At 49.4% G+C, this 23,055-nt stretch overlaps 1 protein-coding gene across 3 annotated transcripts in view; it reads right to left on the reverse strand.

Moving 5' to 3' along the window:
- The window catches only part of BZW2 (basic leucine zipper and W2 domains 2), a 55,679-nt gene that overhangs the window by 20,890 nt on the left and 11,734 nt on the right, over positions 1–23,055 (reverse strand). Inside the window, exons 1-3 of one of the 3 annotated variants that reach the window (XM_031940692.1) lie at positions 15,244–16,441; positions 13,983–14,047; positions 6,912–7,088 (exon numbers count right to left, since the gene is read on the reverse strand). In XM_031940692.1, coding sequence (XP_031796552.1) covers positions 6,912–7,088; positions 13,983–14,047; positions 15,244–15,266 — 265 coding nt within the window. In that variant the 5' untranslated portion in view covers positions 15,267–16,441. Of the gene's footprint in view, positions 1–6,911; positions 7,089–13,982; positions 14,048–15,243; positions 16,442–23,055 lie in introns of those variants that run through there. The other 2 variants (XM_031940693.1, XM_031940691.1) reach the window with 2 other exon arrangements.

The following is a 23,055-nucleotide window of genomic DNA, read 5'->3' on the forward strand; positions in this document are numbered from 1 at the left end:
AGGACTTACAGGATTGAGGTAAGAGGGGCCTGGGCCGATGAGACGTGCTCACACAGAAGGAAGAGGCAGATTGATTTTACTCCAGGCCACGTCCCCAGGACAGTGAAGGGGCTGGAGAAGGGGCAGCAGGAGCCTTTCCCTCATTGGACTGATACAAGGAAACAGTGGATGAGCGCTTGGGGACATTGAGGAGGCCTCAGGAGGATGAGGCTGACGTCCTCCCCGAGTCTGAGGCTGCGGTTTGGGGATCTCAGGTCGAGAGAAAAAATGGTAATATAGGCAGACAGAAGGATGAAGGGAAGGAAGTTGGGAGAGAGACAGAGAGAGAGACAGATGGAGAGACAAAGACAGGAATAGAGACACAGGGAGACAGAAAGAAGAACTGAGACACACAGACCCAAATATAGAGTCAGAGAGATGGAGGGAAAGGGGGGAAGAGAAACAGAGAGAAGATAGAATGAGAAGAGAGAGAAACAGAGAAAGAGACAAGAGGGAGACAAAGACAGAATGAAGAGAAAGAGAGAAGAGAAATAGGAGAGAGAGAGAAGAGAGAGACAAGAAAGGAAAGACAGAAGAGAAATAGAAGAAGAGAGAGAAGATAGAGAATAGAGGAGAAAGAGAGAAGAAAAAATGAGGGAGAGAAGAGAAAGAGAGAGAGGAACCATCAGTGCACAAGGAAACATAAAGCACAGGCAGACTGTGCCTTCTGGAATTGGAGAAGGGGGGGGGGGGGAGAGAGTCCAAGAATTTATCCTCCCAAATTGAACCTGCCAGAATGGGTGAAAGGGAGCACTTGAGACGTTACCCATCCTGAGAGACCATTGGTAGCCATGTGGCTGACTTCCAGCCCGTTCCTTTAGGGCCTTGCCATGTGTCTGGGCACTGGGGATGGCAATCCCTGCTCACAAAGCCTTTCCAGCCACTAAGGGAAAGGACGAGCACACAAATAAGTGCCGACCAAGTTCAGATACAAGAACCCCCTAAGGAAGCAGCGGGTGATGGCCGTGTCCAAAGAAACACAACTTCAGATGCAGCTCACAGATCAGCCGTGACCCAGAAAGATGGAAGCTAATGGAGCAAATGCCAGGAGGCAGATGTGGGCTGGGTGAAGCTCTGCAAAGGAGATGGCTTTTAAGTGCTCCATCTCTCCCGGGAGACGAGTGCCCCGAGCGGCAGCGGGGCATGTGGGGCCATGTGCAGCCACGTCTTTCTCCATGCCAGGGATGGAGGGAGCCCTCCTGATTCAGGATCCTTAGCTCAGTCAGAGCGAGGGCAGATTGTTCAGTCCAACATGTAGCTGGACAAGGATTCCCTAGATGACATCCCCAGACAGGATTCAATTAGAGTCAATGAGCATACATTAAGCACTTACTGTGGACCAGGAGCTCTGTGAGGGGCTGAAATTACATAGGTAAAACCAAAAGCTACTCTTGCTCTCAAGAGGCTTCTGTTCTACTAAGGGAAGCAACATGAACAATGATGAGAACATACGGAAGAGCTAGGAAGAGAGAAGCTAACTAGCTGGGGCGATGATGATGATGATGATAGTGATGATGGTGATAGTGATGATGGTGATGGTGATGATGGTGATAGTGATGATGGTGATGATGATGATGATGATAGTGATGATGGTGATGTTGGTGATAGTGATAGTAATGATGATGATGATGATGATGGTGATGATGTTGATAATGATTATGGTGATGGTGATGATGGTGGTGATGATCATAATGATGATGGTAATGATGATGGTGATAATGACAATAGTGATGATGATATGATGATGGGGATGATGATGATGGGGATGATAGGGATGATGATGATGATGGTGATGATAATAATGACAATGGTGATGATGATGGCGATGATGATGTGATGATGATGAAGGTGATGGTGATAATGATAATGATGATGGTGATGATGATGATAATGACAATGGTGATGATGGTTATGATGATGATGGTGATCAATGATATGATGATGATGATGATGATGATGATGGTAATGATGATGATGGAAGCTAGAATTTATATAGCACTTGAAGGTTTGCAAATGTTTCTTCACATGCATGATCTCATTTGATCCTCACAGTAACCTTGGGAGGTAGGTGCTATTATTATCTCCATTTTACAGATGAGGAAACTGAGGCTGAGGCCAGAGTTTACTCAGGCTCATACAGCTAGCCAATATCTGAGGCAGGCTTGAAGGTCCAAAGCTCCTCCCACTGTACCATCAAGAGGCCTGGTCAGGTAGGAGGTGCCTTGGCCATGGAGGCTTCGAGGTGGCTGAGCTGTTCAGGTGAATCTCAGGCTAGGGGCAGAGCTCCCCACAAAGACAGAACAGCAAGGGCAGACGGCAGCAGAGAGTGCTTGAAGCATCCCATAAAGGGGAAGCTCTGGCTCTGGAGGAGGCACCCTGGGGAGGTTGCCCTATGCCCGCTCCTAGTTCTGTCCTCAGGGTTCAAACAGCCTGGGCTCAGGCTCACCTCCTGGGAGGGCAGGGCCCAGGCTGGCCAAAGTCACATTCCCCTTGCAGGCTTCTCGAGGGCGTTTATCCGAGAGCTTCCTGAGCTGATCCTCCTCTGGCCCCGGCCCAAGGCCCTTCACCTGGTTCCCCGCCACTAAACACTATTTTATTAGCGTCCATCCACCCCACGGTGCAGAGGCTCGAATGAAACCAAACGCCGGACCTCCGGTGTGGTCTGAACGAGGCAGAGGAGAGTGGGCTGTCCTCTCCTTAAGACTTAGAATCGTGTAGCATCGGGCAATGAGGATTCATTTATTAAGCACCTACTGTGTGCCAGGCATGGTGTCAAGTGCTGGGGATCCACAAAAGGCAACGATATGGCGTGTGGCCTCATCGAGCTCCCCTTGCTGGGTGAGAGAGCAAGTCAGTCACAGGGACAGCGAAGATATAGCCAGAGCGGATGGAAGGTGATTGCAGAGAAGACACTGGGCCTGACTGGAAGGGAAGCACTGAGAAAGGCCTCTTGCAAAAGGTGGGATTGCAACTTGGAGCCCTTTGAGCATGAATCATCCAATATCCTCATTTTACTGATGAGAAAACTGAGGTCCAGAGGGGTGACATGACTCCCCCCAAGTCACCAGGGCCGCTCCGAAGCAGACGTGCTCTCTGGTCCCAAACCTTTCCCTTTGGGCTTCTGGGCTGCCAGCCCTCTTCATGCAGCAGCCATGAATGCTTTTGGTTGCCACACTGCGGACTGACTCATCTCAAGCTTGAAGTCTACCAACCTCCCTCCTTCTCCCGGACACTGGGGGCTCTCCCTCCCCATCTGGGGCTTGGGATATTGAGTTGGGGGCCCCAAATGCTCACAAGCGTGGTCCACATGTCCCACTGTGGGGTCCATGGGGGCCGGGCTGAGCAGCCCTGAGAAAAGGGGACCGTCTCCTGCTCCTTGCCAGCCTCCCTCCTCCTCCTCCTCTCGTCCCACCCTCTAAGGCAAGCACGGGAACTCAAGTAGCAGCTCCAGGACCCCCCTGGCTCCAGGGACAGTGCGAGTCTCACTTGAGACATACTTCCTGGCTCTCTTTCCTCCGATTTGGAGGCCTGGGCTTGGAGCAAGTCTCGGCCTTGCTACCACCCCCTTCTCAAAGCTTTGCCCGCTGCCCCCAGGAGCTGGCGCCCGCTGCCACCCCCGATCACTTTGTGCTTGCCCTGCAGACTTTGTCGACTCACTTCTGAGAAGGTGTGCTTTCTTCCTGCAGAACGGAGGCTCCTTGGGGGCAGGCCCACTTCATCCTTGGGTGTGTATCTCTAGGGGCTGGGACCTAACGGCGCAGAGGTGGAGGCCGAGCTCTCTTGGGGAAGCTCTGGAGCCTTTTTCTTTAGATCAGCCACTAACCAGAGATAGAAATCAGAAGTGCCGACCTTGGATGTCCCAGTTGTAGGAATGCTCATATTGTCCTCTTACCCGGTTCAGGGGCATAGGGGCAGGGAGGGGGCATGGAGGGAGAGAAGGTTTCTGGGCCTCCGCTCTTGGACCTCAGTCCAGCTTTGACCTTACATCTAATTCTGGGCCTGCTTTCTTGATCCTGTGATAGGCCTTTAATAAAATGCCCGGACGCCATTCTATTTCCAGGCCTGAGAGTATGTGATTGGACTCCCTCGGGCCCCTTCTGGCCCACACCCAGCTCTGCTATTTTTAGTCCCAGGGAATCAGGAGTAGGTACCAGTTTGGGCTTTTATGGATTCAGTTCAAGTAAGCGGAACAAACTTTATATTAAGAACCTCCTGTGCCTGTCAGAGGCAACACAGAGACAAAAATGAAACAGCTGCTGGCCCTGAGACTTTGAGCCTGATGGAAGGGAGTACATGGGCACGGACAAGGAAACACTATGGACAGACAGAAATACAGAGAGGGGTGTGTGTGTTTGTGTGTGTGAGTGTGTGTGTGTATGTGTTTGTGTGTGTATGTGTTTGTGTATGTATGTGTGTGTGTGTGTAGGGAGATTCCAAGAAGTTGAGGTAAGAAGGGAGAGCATTTCTGGCACAGGGAACAGCTTGGGCAAAGGCCCAGTGAAGGGCTGGTTCCGAAGTTTTGATCCAAGATGGATATCCACAGAAATGAAGGGCAGAGGATAACCTCTTTTATTTTGGACCTGGGGTGGGGGGAAGGGTATTGGTAGAACATCAAACCATCCTCACTAGTTGTAGTTCAGACCTTTAGACCCAGCCCAGAGTCCACACTCTGCCTCAGTTCCACTGGGGCCCAAGCGTCCTTAGCAGTGAATCCGAGGGACAAACTTACACTGTGCACCCAAGCTAAGGGCCCACCCATCTGTGCAGCCCACTGTCTCTTTGACTTCTTTTCTGCCCTGTCCCACCACCATCAGCTTTCCAGCTCCTGCTCTGGAACCTTAATCCAATGAGCTCAAATGCTAATTCAGGTGAGGCCTTGGCCCCCCAGCTTCCCTCCCCTCCATCCTCTGGGCCAGGTCACCATTATGGGCGTGTCACTTCCATTACAATAGAAGCCCTTCAAAGGCGGGGATTGATTTTGTATCACTATCTACAGGCACAATGCTTGGTACACAGTAAATGCTTAATAAATGCCATTATTCATTCACTGAGACAGGTAGAAGGCCGATCCATGATCATACAGACGGAGAAATTGGATTTGATTTTTGTTTCCATTTTTTTGATCATACATACAGATGGAGAAGTTGGGCTTGATTTTTGTTTCTATTTTTAAAATTTTTTGGGCTTTATTTTCAGTGCCAAATTTCAACTGGACGGCCATCTTTCTGGCTTCCTACACATACATGTTTTGCCAGTCCTTGTCAACAAAGAACAAAGAGGGTCATTTCTCTTTTTCGGTACCAAGTGGGGTCACTGAGTGACCTGAGCGAGCTCTGCCAGCCCCAGGGACCAGCTGCGGACCGACACTAATTAATGTGCAGCTTTAATTAGGCTTCCTAAATTAGCATGAAAATCCTCACTGGAGGAAGGACTTGGGGAGGAAACTTTTTAATGCTCTCCTCTGAAAGTCCAGTAAGCAGCAAGGCTGCGGTTTAAATTAAGTGCTGAACTCCAGGACTTTTGCCACAATGCCATAACAAGAAATGACTATTGCTTTTTTCACTGTGCAGCTTCATTCACAAATGTGTGTACACACATGTACACATGCTCGCACACCCACGTGAACACACACCCCTGTGAAATCATCGATTGAGAAATCTCCCCTCCCCACCATCCTCACACATAATACAGATTGCAGGCCACCTAGGCCTGCCTCTCTCGGGGGATTCTGGTCCCAATCCTTCCATAAACTTAATGCAGGAAAGTCCACCCAATGAGCTGTAGGTCTTCCTCCTTCTTCCCTGATACTGCACACATACTAGTGGTACATGGGCTGACCACTTGCCATCGCTCATTCTCCCCAAACACTCTCCATCTCATCTTCAGTTCTGATGATACCTCTTACTCCTGTTCTCAGATCTTGTTCCTCATTGGTTAAGGTTATAGATCATTAATGATAGAGAGGCGGATCATTCTGAGACCATCTCTTAACTCCTGTTCTCAGATCTTGTTCCTCATTGGTTAAGGTTGTAGTCACACATACCCATAAAGTACTTTGCTGGGATCCTTTTGGTGAGATTCATTAATGATACAGAGGCGGGTATGCTCCGTGTGTCACTGTTAGGCAGCAATGGTGGTAGAATGGAGGCCCGGCCTCCTTCCCAAGCAAAGCTCTTTGATTTTCTAATCCGGCTCTCTCTCTCTCTCCCCAATTCTCCTTTTAATCTGAACCACTCAGATCAGTGGATCTGTTTCTACTGTTACCTTGGCGCAAACTTGAGGAATGGTCCTAAATTTTGACCACGGGCCCCTCCCTGTAATATTTCTTGTCTCCTGAATTGTTAACCAGTCAGGCTTGATTTCCACTCTGAGGGAACGCCTCCTCTTTGAAGGATATGTAAACTCTCGGCCCATCACCACGATTGCCCTTTGGTCTAAGAGAGATGGTCAAATGACCATCCTTCTACTAATAAATGTGCTGGCTTTATTAGTAAAATTGTTAAATTACCCTAAAATTATGTCTCTCAAACTTTTTGCTCTCTATACCACCAAAAATGTCCATTTCCAATTTTATATATACTATACATAATATATATAATAATATATAATAATTTCCTAATTAAATTCCAAGTTTACAAAAATCTCACAACAACCCATGAAATGCACTGATAATCTACCCATTTTAAAAATTGGAAAAATCAAGGCCTGAAGAGATGATTAGAAAGGCGACTCACAGCAAGGTCTCCTCACTCTTACAGCCTTGGTTCCTTGGGCTACTGATAATAGGGAGCATTACACTCCCTCGCTAAGAAGCATAAAGTTTAGTGCCGTGATCAGCGAACGTCCAGGATGGTTGTAGAATGGGGGCTCACCTAGCATGCTGCCGGCCACCAGGATGTCAAACAGGGTGTCTGCATAGCGGCGATAGTCCAGCCTGGAGCCGGTGGCGTCCAGGAACTTGGCTACTGCCTCGAGGTCATCGCCAGCGTCATTGAGGCCCTGGACCAGTGTATCCCTGAAAACAGTAGGTTCAAACTTCTCTTTTTCATCTAGAGAGAGAGAGAGAGAGAGAGAGAGAGAGAGATTAAACAATCTCACTCCAATTCCCAGGCCCTATTTTGGGAAAGAACCACAAACTTGACCGCATACAACGCCCAGGCAGCAGCCAGGTGGTGGGGGGCGGCGGGGGCAGAGCTGGGAGGGCCTGTAGAAGTCAGAATCAGGCTTTCCTGCCACAGAAATCTCCCCCTCCCCCCCACAAAGTGAGCAGCCAGCTCTTGTGGATAATGATAATCAGAGAAACTTTTCAGTCTTTAATATTTGCAAAGCACTTTGGGTATGTTTGAGGCTTACAAAGGCCCTGGGAGGGGTAGCACTCTGTCTATCTGATGAATAGGAAACTAAGTGAGGGGAGGGGACCGTTTTACAGATGAGCCTGCTCAGGCCCCTCAGGCTCTGGGAGTGAACGGCTGTATGAGAGGGCTGAGGAGAGGTATTTGATGTTTAACAAGTGGCTGGGAGGGGGAATATTTCCAGGGCACAGGTTTCAGGCTGATTTGCATTATCAACATTTCTCAAGTCCAGAGAATCAGCAAAACCATGATCCCAGCAGAGATGCGGAACACCCCTCAATCCCTAACATGAAATCGGTCCCTGGAAAACTTCAGGATTTCCAGAGAGTCCCAGTGCGCCAGCCAGCTGCTCCAGGAGGCTGGAGGCCTTCAGTCAAAGGCAGCCAGATGTCCCTGTGGAGAGATAGATGGGCCTCTGCTACATCCCCCTCTCCTCCCTCACTCTTGGCTAGCCCACCTTAATCTCTTACTTGATTCCAAAATTCAAGGTCTCAGAGGGACCTTGCTAGTCATTTCAGTATGACTCTTTCTGACCTCATCTGGGGTTTTCTTGGTAAAGATGCCAGGATGGTTTTGTCATTTTACAGGTGAGGAAACTAAGTCAAACTGGGTGAAGTGACATTTCCAGAGTCACACAGCAAGGGAGTATCTGGGGCTAGATTTGAACTCAGAAAAATGAATCTTCCTGACTGCAGACGTGGCACTCTGGCACCCATAGCTACCCCCTGACCCTTGGTGTATCAGCAAAGAACTAGAAAAGTGGGGATCTGTGAACTGGGGATGGCTGAATAAAGTGGGGCGTGGGGGGGGGAACTGGCATATTATCATATTGTAAAAGAGGAGGAACATGGCAAATAGAGAAAATCAAAAAGACTTATATGGACTGATGCAAAGTGGAGTAAATAGGAGCAGGAAAACACACACACAAGCACATACACATGAACTATAATTATTTAACTAGCAAGAACTACAACAGAAAAATAAATACTGAAGGCACATGACTAAACTCAACCCCAAAGGAGAGAAATGAGGAGATAGCAACTCCCAGCCCTCAGTTTGGTGCAGAGGTGAAGGACCATGGGTATGGTAGAATACATTTAACATTAGGATTTTTCATACTCTGTGTGTGTGTGTGTGTGTGTGTGTGTGTATATATATATGTATATATATATATATTATATTATATAGGAGTTTCTGGAAGGGTATAAAGAGAAACATATTGAACTATATAAATAATATTTTTAAAAAGGATATTAAAATTTTTTGTTTTACAAAATATTTAAACATTATTTTAGCCCATCCAATTAATATCCTTTCTTTCTGTTCCTTTTCATCCTCACTTGGTCATAATCTAGTTTCCATCCTCAAAGGTTTTTCTAAAACTGCTTTGTCCAAACTTCCCCTTATTTCAAAATCACACAAGATGAATGACATGCGCAAACCATTTAAAATTAAGCTCTTTGAGAACAAGATGGTCTGATTTTTGTCTTGTACACAGTTGGTACATAAAAATGTCAGTTGATGGATAGATAAAGAGAGTACAGAGAGGTCATTTCTGTGAGGGGGCACAATAGGTAAAGTGTGAGGCTATGAGCCAGGCAGGTCTGAGTTCAAAGCCAGCCTCAGATATTTGCTAAGTGTGATTTGAATGAGTCCCTTTATCTCTGCCTCAGTTTGTTCACCTGTAAAATGGACATCATGATCACATCTACCTCTTAAGATTGTTATTGAAAAACAAATGATATAATATTTGTTAACTTGGAACACAGAAGGCACTATATAAATGCTACATTTGTTGTTGATGATGGTGATGGTGATGATGGTGACCCATCATGATGACGATGATGGTGATGACCCAGCAAAGGAGACTGAGAAGCAGTCACCGAGCAGGTAGGAGGAGACACAGGAGAGGGCAGTGTCAGGAAGTCAAGGTGGAAGGGAAACTCTAATAGAAGAGGCAGGTGAGCAGCCGGATGATACAACCAGAGGAGGTCAAGGGTTAGTGGCAGCCAGACCGTTTGTTTGTTGAGGTATGAGGCATGAGATGACCTCTGAGGTCCCTTCTCCCCCTGAGATTCCCATCAATACTGCGGTGACTTCCCAGAGTAGCATTTAGCACTCAAAAATAAAGACAGAAAAAGAAATTGGCCAGAACTGAGCAGTGGCTGCCCATGAGGGACACAAAGACAAAGGTCAAAAGCCCCAAGTGATGAAAGTCAAGGGACTCAAAGGGCAGATGATGACTAGCAGAGCTGCTTCAGGCTGGGTTCAAGGCAGGGAAGCAAGGTTATAGCAGAGAGAATGGACTGGAAGAATGAGAGGTAAGGGGGTATTAGGGATCATAATGAAGATTTAAGAAAAGTGGATTCAGAATTCGAGATCCTGGAGGTTTCTTAAGAAGGACTACCTGGGGGAAGGACTCTGGGAAGATGGTAGAGTAGGTCTCCTATGTCAAGGTCTCCCGATTTCCCCCACAAATTTTCCCCTCAGGACAAACATAAAGTGGGAAAAAAATCAAGAAGACTTGGGGCAAAATAGGGGTCCTCCTGAAACAACCCTGAGATGTGAAGAAAGACCCAGGGCTGGGATTAACCTGATTGTATTCCAGAGAAGCACTAAGTGGAAAGCTCTGGGGTGAGCTGGGTGTGGCTGCAGGAACCACAGAAACTTTCACTTCCCAGACTATTTGTGGAATTGGGGTCTGAGTCAGGAAATTAAGGGAACCTCAGCTGACCAGGAAGCAAGCCCAGCTGTGCTTCAGAGGTGTGACCCTGGGCAAGAAGGAAACAGTACACTGGGAGTGCAGAGGCAGGGGGACAAGGACACTACAGATTGTGGGCACTGGCTGGAGGGGGCAGCTCTTGGCTGGCGGTTCTGGGTCAGAGGGGAGAGCTGAGGTGAAGCCAGAAGCACCCCTATTCCAAGATTAGAGTTGCTTACACTAATGGAAGAAGAAGAAGAAGAAGAAGAAGAAGAAGAAGAAGAAGAAGAAGAAGAGAGAGGAGGAGGAGGAGGAGGAGGAGGAGGAGGAGGAGGAGGAGGAGGAGGAGGAGGAGGAGGAGGAGGAGGAGGAGGAGGAGGAGGAGGAGGAGGAGGAGGAGGAGGAGGAGGAGGAGGAGGAGGAGGAGGAGGAGGAAGAATTGGCAAAGAAGAAACCCACCATAGAAACTTACTGTGGGAACAGAGGAGATTGGGCTTCTTCAAGAAGGACACTGAAGGAAAAAAAAAAAAAAGCTTCTACCCCTAAAGAGTAATGTGAAATGGCTCCTGCCCAGAGAGAATTTATAGAAGAACTCAAAAAAGAATTTCAAAATGGAATGAAAGACATTGAGGAAAAACTTAAAATAAAATAAAATAAAAAACACCCAAGAAAAGCAAGAAGATTATGGAAAAAAGAAGTTAACCAGCTAAAAAAAAGAGATACAAAGTCTCAAAGATGAAAATAACTCTTTGAAATTTAGAATTGGACAAGGGGAAGCCAGTGAAGCTATGAGAGATGAAGAAATAAAACATTATAAAGTATAAGAAAATGGAACAGAATTTGTGAAACATCTTATTTTAAAAAATGACAGATCTGAAGAAAGTTCAAGAAGAGAAAATATAAGAAAATATAAGTGACGGCCTGAAAGTTGTCACTAAAAAAGGACCTTGACACAATAATATATGAAATAATTTAAGACAATTGTCCTGGAGTGATAGAACATGAGGGAATAGAAGAAATAGAAAAAAAAAAAAAAATTACCAATCACCACCTCATTGAGATCCTTTGTAGAAAACACATAGGGATATTATTGCCAAACTTTGAAACCCCCAGATCAAAGGGAAACTTTTTCAAGAGCCTAGGAAAAAAACAATTCAAATACGCTGGAGCTTAAATAAGAATTGTACGGGACTTATCAGCAATCACAATAAAAGACGGCAGGTCTTGGAACTAGATCTACGAGCAATCAGAAGAATTAGGCTTGCAGCCAAAAATATCATAGCTGGCAAAATTAGCTATAATGTTGAACAAGAAAAAATGGATATTCAACGAACTTACAGATTTTCAGAACTATCTATCAACCAAACCTGAACTTAAAAGAAAATTAACATATAAGAGCCAATATCAAAGATCAATCTCAAGGAACTCAACATGGACGAATCGTTTATGGTTTTTCTTTTTTTGTTTTTCACATGGGGAATGTATACCATAGGTTTAAGATTGATCTCAACAATAGGGCAGCTCAAGAGAAAGATTGGTGCAGTGTTAAGGTGAAAATAGTCATTATGCTTTCCAAATGAGGTGAAGAGGAAGAATAGATGCAGAGGCATTAGAGGGGGAGGAGGCTGATAGTTCTGAAAACCTACTCACATCGGGAATGGATTCAATAGACAAGACTACATATATACCATGAAGGGTATAGCATATAGCACCCTCCAAAATCTATAAAGAATCAAGGAAGGGAGGGATGAATGGATGAGGAAGCAAAGGATAAAGGAATAAAGTCAAGGGAGGGGTAGAGGCGAGAAGTTAAGCAATAGCAAGGCAAGTTAGGAGCAGAATCAAAGCAAAGTCAGCAGGGATAGGAAAGACATGTGTGCATATGTATGTGTATATATGTATATGTATATATCTATATAAGTATACATGAATATATCTTTTAACTATAGATTGCTTGGAGATGGGGAGATGAAAGGGGAAAAAAGCATAGCAGAGAAAAAAAGAATTTACAAGGAAGTAAAGAAAAGATGACTCATAAATATAATTTCTTCTACTAAAATATACTCTTTCTTGATTCGTTCATCTGTTGTTGTATATTTTCACTCCTCCCTGGTTCTGTTGGACACATGACGATGTTTTATTTTGTTTCATTTTGTTCTCTATTCCTTTTCTTTTTCTTTTTTTTTTTCTTTTGTAAATAAAATAAACAACAAAAAGAAAAAAAGGGACCACTTCTCAGAAGGCTGATGCAGGAGGAAAAGGGAGATCATGGAAATGGAGGAAAGAATATTGAACCTCCTCGAGGTCAAGAACCCCAAATCAACAGTGCTTTGTACACAGGAGGTACATCATAAATGCTTACTGAATCATTAGAGAGGCATGAAGATCGCTGTGAACACAGAACAGGTTCCCAGAGAGGTGACACGACTCGCCCACCCTTGGGGTGACTTACACAGACACTATCCGAGAGCCCAGCAGTCCCCAACTTCAAGTCAGCTCTCTCCACTCTGAGCCATTGCCCTCCATGGGGCACCCAGATTCTCAGGGATTTTTAAAAGATACATTGTTGCTCCCTGGCCACAAACATTCCATATTAGTTACAATACACACAGACGTTAGAAGGGAATCTACAAACACTGTATATTGTACACCCAGACATGTAGCAACACAAATGGGATGGTTCTGGGCATACATGTGGACCTGCTTGGGCCTGGTCATGTACATGCAGAAACACTTGGACATCACCCACAAGCACAGGAAACGTCAGCCAGCCACTGCTCTCCCATAGGGTCCACGGGCCGCCAGGAGCTACGGAAACCCCACCACCCTCTCCGTCCCCTCCAAAAGGACAGTCACTGGAGCAATCTGGACCAAGCCTCAGCCCGGGCCCCGTGAGATGGTGCAAATGTCGTGCATGACTTCATATACATAATGGGGATCATATTTCTTCCCTCTCAGTGAGTGGGAGAGGGGGTGGAGGGGGGAACTGGAAATAAAAACAGTATTTTTTTTTAAGAGAAGGAAGGGGACAGATCCTGGGTCATGCATTTCCCCAGAATCATCCTTCAGCACTCAGGCCCTCAGCACTCAGCCCAGACACAGAGAGGGTAGCTTTTTGGAGATCAGGCCCTCAGCACTCAGCCCTGGCACATGGGGGAGCTTTCTAGGGACAAGGAAAGCGGCTAAAGGCCCTCCCTGCAGTTCCGACGCCCTCTCTGAGCGCCCACGGGCCAGACAACGGAGCCGCTGTCCGGGCCCAGCTGTGGCACCCGCCTCTGCCATCACATACCCGCCGGATCCCACTTTGGGCACGGCACAGAGCCGGAGCCTGCACCCTTCGCACCCCACCGGCCTCCCGGTCCCACCCGTGTCCTGGCCGCCAGGCAGGCGTGTCCCTCAGACCCAGCCTCTTAACAGCTGCCTCCGCTCAGCTGCGCTTCCTTCCATCAACCCTGGTCCATGGACCATGGCTCTGAAGGGTCTTCAGAGGCTGAGACAGCTGCCCATTTTACAGACGAGGAAACTAAATCACAGAAAGATTCTGATCCATTCCCAATCCCGAGTCCTTGAGGATGGTCGCTGCTTCTCAAGATACCTCCTAAGGATGGGCAACAGGGCTGCAGGTGCTCCCCTTCCCCTTCATCCCATTATACATACACACACACACACACACAGAGTAACACACATGCACACACTCTCTCACATATACTCACACAGCAATACATGCACACACACATATTCACACAGACACATACACACTCATATATAAACACACACACACAGACATACACACAGTAACACACACACACACACACACACACACACACACATACACACACATACTCACACAGTAATACATGCACACACACACGCCCATGGCAATTACTCACCCCTTTTCCGAGTTTTGAACCTCTGGCCTGTGAGCACCGGTTTCTGATGCTTATTCATAAAATTTCTGGAAAACAAAGAGGACACAGAGGGCTGAGGGGCTGTGGCTCATTAACACACTCGCTAGTAATCGCGGGTGAAGCAGAGAACGGGGCAAGCAGCAGCGAGGCGCTTAACGGCAGCAGGTGGACTTGGGCATTGGGAGCAGGAGCATCAGGGCTCCAGTTCTAGACCAAGAAGCCGACACCTGGGTGGTTCTGGCTGAGTCCTTTCTCTCCTCCTACCTCTGCTCTCCTCTCAGCTTCCTCATCTGTGAAATGGGTGCCCTAGAGCCTCCTGGCTCTAAATCTATAATGCTGGGCCTCTTTGGGCTGCCAGACATCAGGGAGGGAGGGAGGGAGGAAGGGAGTGAGGGAGGAAGGAAGGAAGGAAAGAAGGAAGAGAGGAAGGAAGGAAGGAAGGAAGGAAGGAAGGAAGGAAGGGAGGGAGGGAGGAAGAGAGGAAGGAAGGAAGGAAGGAAGGAAGGAAGGAAGGAAGGAAGGAAGGAAGGAAAGAAGGAAAGAAGGAAGGAAGGAAGAAAAAGTATGTTTCAATTTGTAGAAGGAAGGAAGGAAGGGAGGGAGGGAGGGAAAGAAGGAGGGAGAGAGGGAGGAAGGAAGGAAGAGAGGGAGGGAGGGAGGACGGACAAAAAGGAAGCAATGTCTGCCTTCAGATGGTCTGACCCCTAAGAGTTATATAAGCTCCCTAAGAGTAAAGACTATTCAGTTATTGTCTAATCCATCCTCCCTAGGATTCAGCACAGAACATGGGACCCAGGAGGTGCTTATTTAATGCTTGTTGAATTGAGCAGAATAAACATCATGAAGAAATTACAAAACAGACCAAGAACAACTTAGAAGGGAGGGTCTCACACACACACACACACACACACACACGCACACGTGCATATCCATAAATCCCCATACACAGTCTGTCCCCGTGGTTAATCATGGCTGGTCTTGTAAACATCAGTTCACAATTTAGTTTCATTTGCTAAATGAGGGGCTCTGCTATCAGAGTGTTGTCAATCACATTGTTTCAAGGTAAAAATAGAGTTTGGGGAATAGTCTTTTCCCAGGCCTCTTCCCGACTTCCTGGACTTGGAATACAACCGTGTATGGGGTAGGTGGGAGGGATTTTTTAGTGGGGATACAGCTTGAATTAGGTCTAGCCTCTGACATCCCTTACAACTCTCAAACTCGGGCTGTGAGATCTTGCCCTTACTTTGAGACTGGCTCAAACCCCATTTCCAGGAGTGAGAGACACCCCGTCCCCTACAGAACCCGACTTCTCTGCACCTTCTTACACTGACTCTTAACCACATCCCCTGGGTGCATCACAGGGGTCCGCCTAGCACTCTGGGGGCACCCCTGCCTCTGCTGATACCGCATGGACACCATTGGGCCACACGGGCTGTCTGTGGTCATGAATGGCGGGCAGCCACAGCCCCAGCTCAGACTCAGAAGTAGGTTTGTGCTCTGGAGGCCAAGAACTTTCCTTTGGTTTGTGTGGCAGCCTCCAGCACAGGGTCTGCCCAGAGAGGGTCCACGGTGCCTGGGGAGTGGCCGGCTGGCCAGAGGGGGCCCGTGGTGCCTGGGGAGTGGCCGGCTGGCCAGAGAGGACCGATGGTGCCTGGGGAGCAGCCGGCTGGCCAGAGAGGGCCCGCAATGCTTGGGGAGTGGCCGGCTAGCTAGGGGGTTGTTAACTCAAGCACAGCCAAGGTCCTGCTGTACTTCTCCCTCTCCGCCCGACGCAGCAGAACATCCACCAGATTGGTTTTCATTTCTTGTTAATGAGACTTTTTTCCTCAATGATATGTAGTGCATCTCCCTTAGCAACAGCTTTCCCACAAACGCTCGGGCCTTTGAGTCTGTTCCTCTGCCCGGCGTGACCTTCTGCTCGCTCTTTCCAACCTCCAATGGGCAGCTCTCTTTTAAGCCAGAACACAAGAAGGACAAGCAAAGCTGGGAGAATGGCGGCCAATCACTCCTTGTCTTTATGTAATTGATAAACAGCAGGTCAGGCCAGCGGAGGGCTGACTAATGGCCGCTGCCTGGACACTAATCCTTCCCTAATTCCAGATTAGACTGGAAATAGAAAGGACGTGCCGAGCCCCCGGCAGATGCTCCGCTGCTGGGCACACGGCGCTCAGATGACGCAGTCCCATTTCCAGCCCCGTGAGCGAGGCCCGACATTCGGCCTCCTGGGCTCCGTTCAGGGCTTTCTTTGTTGGCAGCCCCCGCTGTTGCCCCATAAACACTTCGCTTGCCGAGGGGCTGGACGGGAAGGGGGTGCTGCTGCAGAGCTAACAGGGCCCAGCTCCCAAATGGATGCCCGCGGGCTGTCCAGGCCCACGCCTGCTCCCCCGGCCCGATGGTTCCGGTTCCAGTTCCTTAGCCGGCCAAGCTCTGCCTGAGAAACCTCTGCACCCGGGCCCTGGGAGAGAAACAAAGGGGTCCCTCAGGTGAGGGCTGGTGCTCGGGAACTTCCCGCAGAGCAAGGCAGCTCTCGCAACCATTATTCAAGAGAGCTCCCTGAGCTGCCCGATTCACCACCCCCATTCGTGGGACACGGACCCCAAACAGGGCAGCCTTGAGTTGGGAGTCAGAGAACCGGCTTCCGCTCCAGCTCAGGGGCCTTTTTCCCTCAGCTATGGGTGAGATGGCCTCCAGGGGCTGGCCCAGCTGTGAATCCCCCAACCCCAAGGTGTCTAAGGCACCAGCCCGGCCTCCGAGCGCCTCTGTGCCCAGCACTGCGCGCCCGCTGGCTCAGACGGTCCCCTTTGGAGTCCAGCGCCTAGCCTGTTCCGCCCTGCAACCCACCTGTCTGGTCTGAAGGAGAGTGATTATCCTGACGTGAAAGGTTTACGGGCCCCCAGGGGACGGAGGGCAGGGGCAAGAGGAGCAGGAGCATGGCCGGTGTGCTGGCAGGGAGGTGAATGTCGCCCATGAGCCCCGAGTCCCCGGGAGGGAGCAGCTGAGGAGCCCACACCATCACCCAGGATTTAGTAATGGGCTTGTAAGCCACAGCCTCTATATTTAGGCCTGCCTGCCCCCTTCAGCAGTGAAGGGCAGGCTTTATAAGGTGCTCATGGGAAAACTGCCTGGGGAGGGGCAAAGGCTCCTTGAGTGGGCAAGCTCGCTGGCCAGCACCAGGAGGAGTCCAGCAGCCTCCCCCTCCCCCCGTCCAGACTCCGATTCTGCCTTAAAGTTGATCAGCTCACACATGTTCAGAGCCTCTGGTGACATAGTCAGAAGCAGATAACAGACCAGAAGCGCCCGAGCTAAAAGACAAACTCAGCCAGTGACATTTGGCTGACATCCTCCTCAGCCCCAAAAACCTGTTGGGGGTGACCTGACAGCGAGCCTCAGGCTGGAGGTGCTCCATTCACAATATGAACGTGGCACACTGGGAGGGCCCTCAGCCATCCCCGGGCCAAGCCCCTGAGGGAACAAGGGAACAGATCATGTGATTTCAATCTTACAAAGACTCTAGGAAATAACTCAGAGAGGGTCACTGACCTTGCCAGGGGCCCAGAGTTAGAAGCATCGAAGGCTACCCTTGAACCTGGCTCTCCCTAACTTCTAGTCCAGTCCTATTACTCACCCCTCACATTACAGAACCACTGAGTCGGGAATTAGCAGGACCTTAGAGGCCATTCAGAGCGGAGGTCCAGGAGAGCAGTTGGCCTGCCCGGGGTCAGCCCACTCTCAAGCTCCCAACATGAGACTGGAATCCAAGTCACAATCACATGGCCTTTTGTGCTATGGGATGGATTCTCCACCCCCGGAGTCCCTGACCCTGAGGAAATCCCAACTCCTTCCTGATCCACTTGTCTCCTCCAGCAAACCTGGCATTTTTGAGATGTGCAAATTGGAACGACGCCGGCCACAAAGTCCTGCCACAGGAGCGTTCCAGCGTGAAAATGGGGCACAGCCCGAGGCCCGGTGAGAAAACGGTTTCGGAATAAAACCCAACATTTGCCATTCTCAAGATCAATAGGCCATAAGCTTAGTCTACTTCTCTCCATGCTTTTCAGGGAAAGTTGGAAGTATCCAGGCCTTTTCCAAAAAGCCTTACAGCGTTTCTACACTTTCTGTAAGGAAGGCCAGCATTTGGACAGCAGAGAGGTCAGGGTGATGGAGCATCTCCGGGATGCCGTGAAAGCTGGAATTGTCCCGGCTGTTTCCTCAGGACGCCCAGGGCCCGGTGTGAGCCTCACCCAAGCGGCAGAATAAGGCGCAGTGAACTGGACTCCTACAGTAACCTGGTGCTCTCTCCATGGGAGAAACAGGAATTTCTCTGGCTTATAGAAAAGCACCAAAGGAGCAGTACCTCCTTCTACACTTCTGTGGAGCTAAAAATAAGGCTCTGAGACCAGGAAGGCTCTCTGAGGAAGCCAGGACAGCCACCGGACCGTTCCGAGGGTCCCGTCTGTGGGCTCGGGTCACTCCCAGATCCAGAGATCCGCCCATTTCTGGGCAGGAGCTCCAGGTCTCCAACGCTGCACTTGAGGGCCCTCACCCAGCTCCAGGCTGAAGCCCTGCTCCTCACCTCCTGGGGACACTGGCATCACTTGGGGATGTTGGGAAACTTTCCCCCCAGAGCCTAAGGTTGTTCTCTTTTATTTTCCACCTCACTCTTTGGGGACAAAAAAAGGGGGAATCTCTCAAGAACTTTGTTTGGAAGGCCCCCAGCCCACTGTGCCCCAGGATGCAGGAGCCTCCAGTTTCTGGGGGGAGATGGGGTTTTGCCATCATCAGTTCCCAGCCCTGCCCTGGCTCCCTTCTGGTCCTCCTAGATCTGGTCGCCTTCCCGAGAGAGCACCTCCCTTTGAGCACTCAGCTGCCTCGTCTGTAGTTACTGAATGTTGTCCCACATCCCCTCAAAAAGGGGCCATGTGAGGGGTTTTGTGCTTCCCTTTGGTGAGCAGTGCCCCCCTTACTAATTGCTTGTGGCCTGTAGTCACCACCCACGGGCCAGGCGGGCCAGGCTCGGAGACTCCTTGCCAGAATGTTGATCCTCGGAGGAATCTCATAAACATGTTCTCTGAAGGCGCAGAGAGGTGGCTATCAGGCTTGGCGGAGGGATTAGAGACCCTGAGAAAATCACAAACACACTACACACTTACACACACAAAACCAGTATCCACAGGCATATATATATATACAAATGCACACACACACACACACACACACACACACACAATACACATATACACACACATGCTATCCACATGCATATATATACAAATGCACACACACTACACACTTACACACTCAAACACACTCATTTTCCATAGCAGTGAGCACTGCCCCGGCCCGGTCATCACTGCCCAGCTGGCAGGGCCGGCCAGGGCCGCCCCGGCCCCCCTTTCTCCCTCAGCTCCCGCCCACCCTCCTGACCCCGGACTAATCTGGCTTTCGCCCGCCCCCGCTGGCTTTCCAGGCAGCCCCCCCTCCCTGTGGCTCACAAGGGCCCTCATTCACAGTTGTCTTGACAACGACCGTAACCAGCTGAATGGCGGAAAAGAGGCCCCATTGGCTGCCTTCTCCCCAGGCCGGTTGCTTGTTTGTCCAAAGGGTGCCTGCCATTTACTGAGCTGCGCCTATAGGAAAAGCACTGGGTGTGAAAGGGACAGAAGCACGGCATCGGGAGCCTGGGTTCGTGGAGCTTTCGTGTGCGAGCCCGGGGCAATCGCGTCCTTTCTGGGCCTCCAAGCTTCCTCACTTGTGCCATTCAGGGAGTCACCTCTGACCAGCTAAGCCATTCTCCACACAAAGCTTCTACTTGGGGAGACCGAGGGACACGTGGAAATAAATCAGCCCCTATCCCCGAGCCAGGGTCCTCTCCACTGAATAACAACAAGAATAAACATGACAGAAGCAATAATAACCCTAACCCTAAATTCGTGCTTTTATGTAGCCCTTTAAGATTTGAAGCACGTTTTACAAATATTATCTCAGTTTATCTTCACAATTAAGAGGGGCTGTCATTATCTCCACTTTACAATTGAGGAAACTGAGGCAGATAGCACTTAAAGTGGCTTGACACAGCTATTAAGTACATAAGGCTGAATTTGAACTCGCCTTCCTGATTACGGGCCCAGCCTGTGGGACGTGTAGTCCAGACTAGCAGCTCCCCAACAAGTCACAGGAAAGAAAGGAACGATCAGCATGGGTTTATAAAGCACCACCTTTGTGCCAGAAGCTGAGCTGAGCTAAGCAGAAGGGGTTCTGGGAAGCCGGGGATCCAGGGCGGCCCCCAGGAGCCCCTTTATTCACAGGGAGAGAAAAGACCAACCCCAAAGTCCCAAGGACAAGCGTGACGCTTTCTTGTCATTCGGGCCTTTGCTCGTGTTCTTCTTCCATTAGATTGCAACCCCTTGAGGGCAGGGACTGTATTTTTTTTCTCACATTTGGATTCCCAGTGCTTAGCCCAGTGCCTGGCACACAGTAAGCACTTAATACTTGCCTAGCCCTGTCTTGCCTCACACACACAGCTCTATTTGATCAGTCAAACTAAGGTCCAAAAGGAAGCTTGGTGAGCCTCGATCCGGGCCGTCCCCAGTTCTCCTGATCTGGCCACTGGACCCGGATGGCTCCAGAGCAGGAGGAAGTGAGGTGGGCGACCTGGCCCAGACCTCCCTCAGGGAAACCCAGGGCCCTTGTGTGTCAGGGTGGCACTTCCCGTTGTCATGGTCGTCTTCCAGAACAAAGGACAAAGACCCAGGCTGCCGGTAAACCAAGAAGGGGTTTAATCACAAGGGATGGGAACCTTGGAGACGTGGTCCCAGAAAATCTGGGAAATGCTCATTTTAAAGCTCCCGTGCAGAGGCTAAAATAATGGTCATACACAATCGGGCCCTGGCCTTGAGAGCAGGAGGCCCCAGGAGCTCGCCTGCCCTCCTTAATTACAGAGGAAACACAGGGAGGGGAGTGACTTGTCCATGGCCCTGTGATGGTAGCGGTCGGAGCAATCATGATGTTTGTACCTTCCCTGTGCCATCTTGTGCGACTCAGGTCCCATTTTTCTTATCATTTTACAGAAAGGAAGATGCTAACTCCAAGAGGGCATTTCAGCTGAGTCGGAGCGGAGGTCTCCAAGAGGAGGCTAGTGAGGAGGGGAAGTGACCAGCCACGGGGAACAGCCTGTGCACAGATGGACACTGGCCAGCAGGCTCCTTTGGGGACTTTGTGGGTGGAACAAAAACTCTGTCAAGGTGAAGGGACGAGGACTCAGCTAGAAAGCTCCGAGAACTCGGCTAGAAAGCTCCGAGAACTTCAACGACTTAGTAAGGTAGAGACAATAATTGATGAAACAGGGAACAATCTAGATCTCCTTCCACTCGGGTCAAGGAGCTTCTCATTTGTCCCCCGGCCTTCCAAAACATTTTCCAGATTACTCTAAGGAACACACGCCTGTCCTTGTTCCAAATTCCCAGGGTTCCCAACCTTCTTGAACATGATGTAATGGGCACTGACTTGGAGGATGCCCTTGGGGAGCTCAGGCGGATAGTTCCAGAGAGCCTGTCTCCCAGGAACAGGCGCTAAGTCACCGGCCCCTTCTGGGAAGCGTAGTGCTCTTCTTCCGGGCCTGTCACTTGGGTCTAGCTCTAGACAATCTCTAAGGTCCCTCCTGAGGGATCTGTGTCAATGATCTCTGTCTCTCTTTGATAGGGGCCCTCGGAAAAAAGAGGGAAAGGGGACCGGAGGCTGAGCAAGGGACAGAAACTTGCCTGGCCCGCCCAGATCAAGCCCCTCACGGGCAGCGGAGTTCTCCGAGTTCTTAGATGAATGGCTTCATAAAATTGTCTGATCTAACATTGAATTAAATCCCCAGGGATTTGTAAACACCTGCTTTGTATGGGACTCTGTGCTAAGGACTGAGTCTACAAAGGTGGCCGGGAACCAAGGAGCTCACAGAGGTTCCATTCCACCCAAGAGAAGGCGGGACACCCAAAGTCCATACTCAGAATCCAGACAATCATTCAGAGCTGGGGCACGAGGCAGGGTGCTAGTAGTTTGGGGGAAGGGCCTCTTCTAAGAGGATTCTGGGAACCTCCTTGTCCAGACAGACCAGATTATTCTCAGCTTGAAGGACCCAGAGAGTGCAGGTAGTTGGGAGGGCAGGATTACCATGGCCCTTGTCCTAAAGAATGGAAGGGATAGCAAAGCAGTTGCTTAATTATTTTCTCCTTGGCAGGGAAAATTAAGAAGGAAATAATCAACTTATACTGTTTGTACACTAATACTGAAGGGAAGGGAAGGGAAGGGAAAGGAAAGGAAAGTAAGAAAAGGGAAGGGGAGGGAAGGAAAGGAAGGAAGGAAGGAAAGGAGGGAGGGAGGGAAGAAATAAGAGAGGGAAGCAGGGAGGGAGGGAGGCATTTGGAAAGCTTCATAATATATTGCTCTAAGAATAACTTCTCTAGAGTACTTCTTATCTGAGGAGGCTCGCTACAGTATTTTAAAATTAAGGCCAATTCTGCCCCAGAGGAATAACTGGGGAATATTGAACCTGCTGGGAACTCAGAGTGAGCCTGGGGCCACCATCTGTTCCCTGTATCCCGCACAATGTCACCCAGTTCAGGAATGTTTAGCCACAGAGGCTCTAACCAGAGAAAGCCAGTAGCCAGTGAACCTTCTACATTTCAGGTCTGCTTTAATGGTGGGGAGAGGGGGAACATGCAAAGAAGCCAGGGTTTCTGAGTAGTCCCAAACAGGACAAACAAAGCCCGGAGGCTTTGGGGCATCCCATTGAGACCCTTAGGAGAGCTCCTGGGTTCTAGCTTGGGAACGATCTTCGATCTTGCACCAATCTCTCTTTTGAATTATTGTCCTTTTTTTAACCACCCCAATTTTCCTCATCTGAAGACTGTACCCCATTCCCCCAAGGGAAAATCAGACAGTGCTCACTCCTCAGTGTTTACTCTAAAGGGAAGGCCCTCAGCTTCTACTCAAGTAGCTAAACTAACAACAGATTGTCCTAGAGAGGAGAAGGAGCCCCAAGATTCCCACCAGAGGCCCCGGCCCACAA

Source organism: Sarcophilus harrisii, chromosome 5, assembly GCF_902635505.1.
Source record: "Sarcophilus harrisii chromosome 5, mSarHar1.11, whole genome shotgun sequence".
NCBI lineage: Eukaryota > Metazoa > Chordata > Mammalia > Dasyuromorphia > Dasyuridae > Sarcophilus > Sarcophilus harrisii.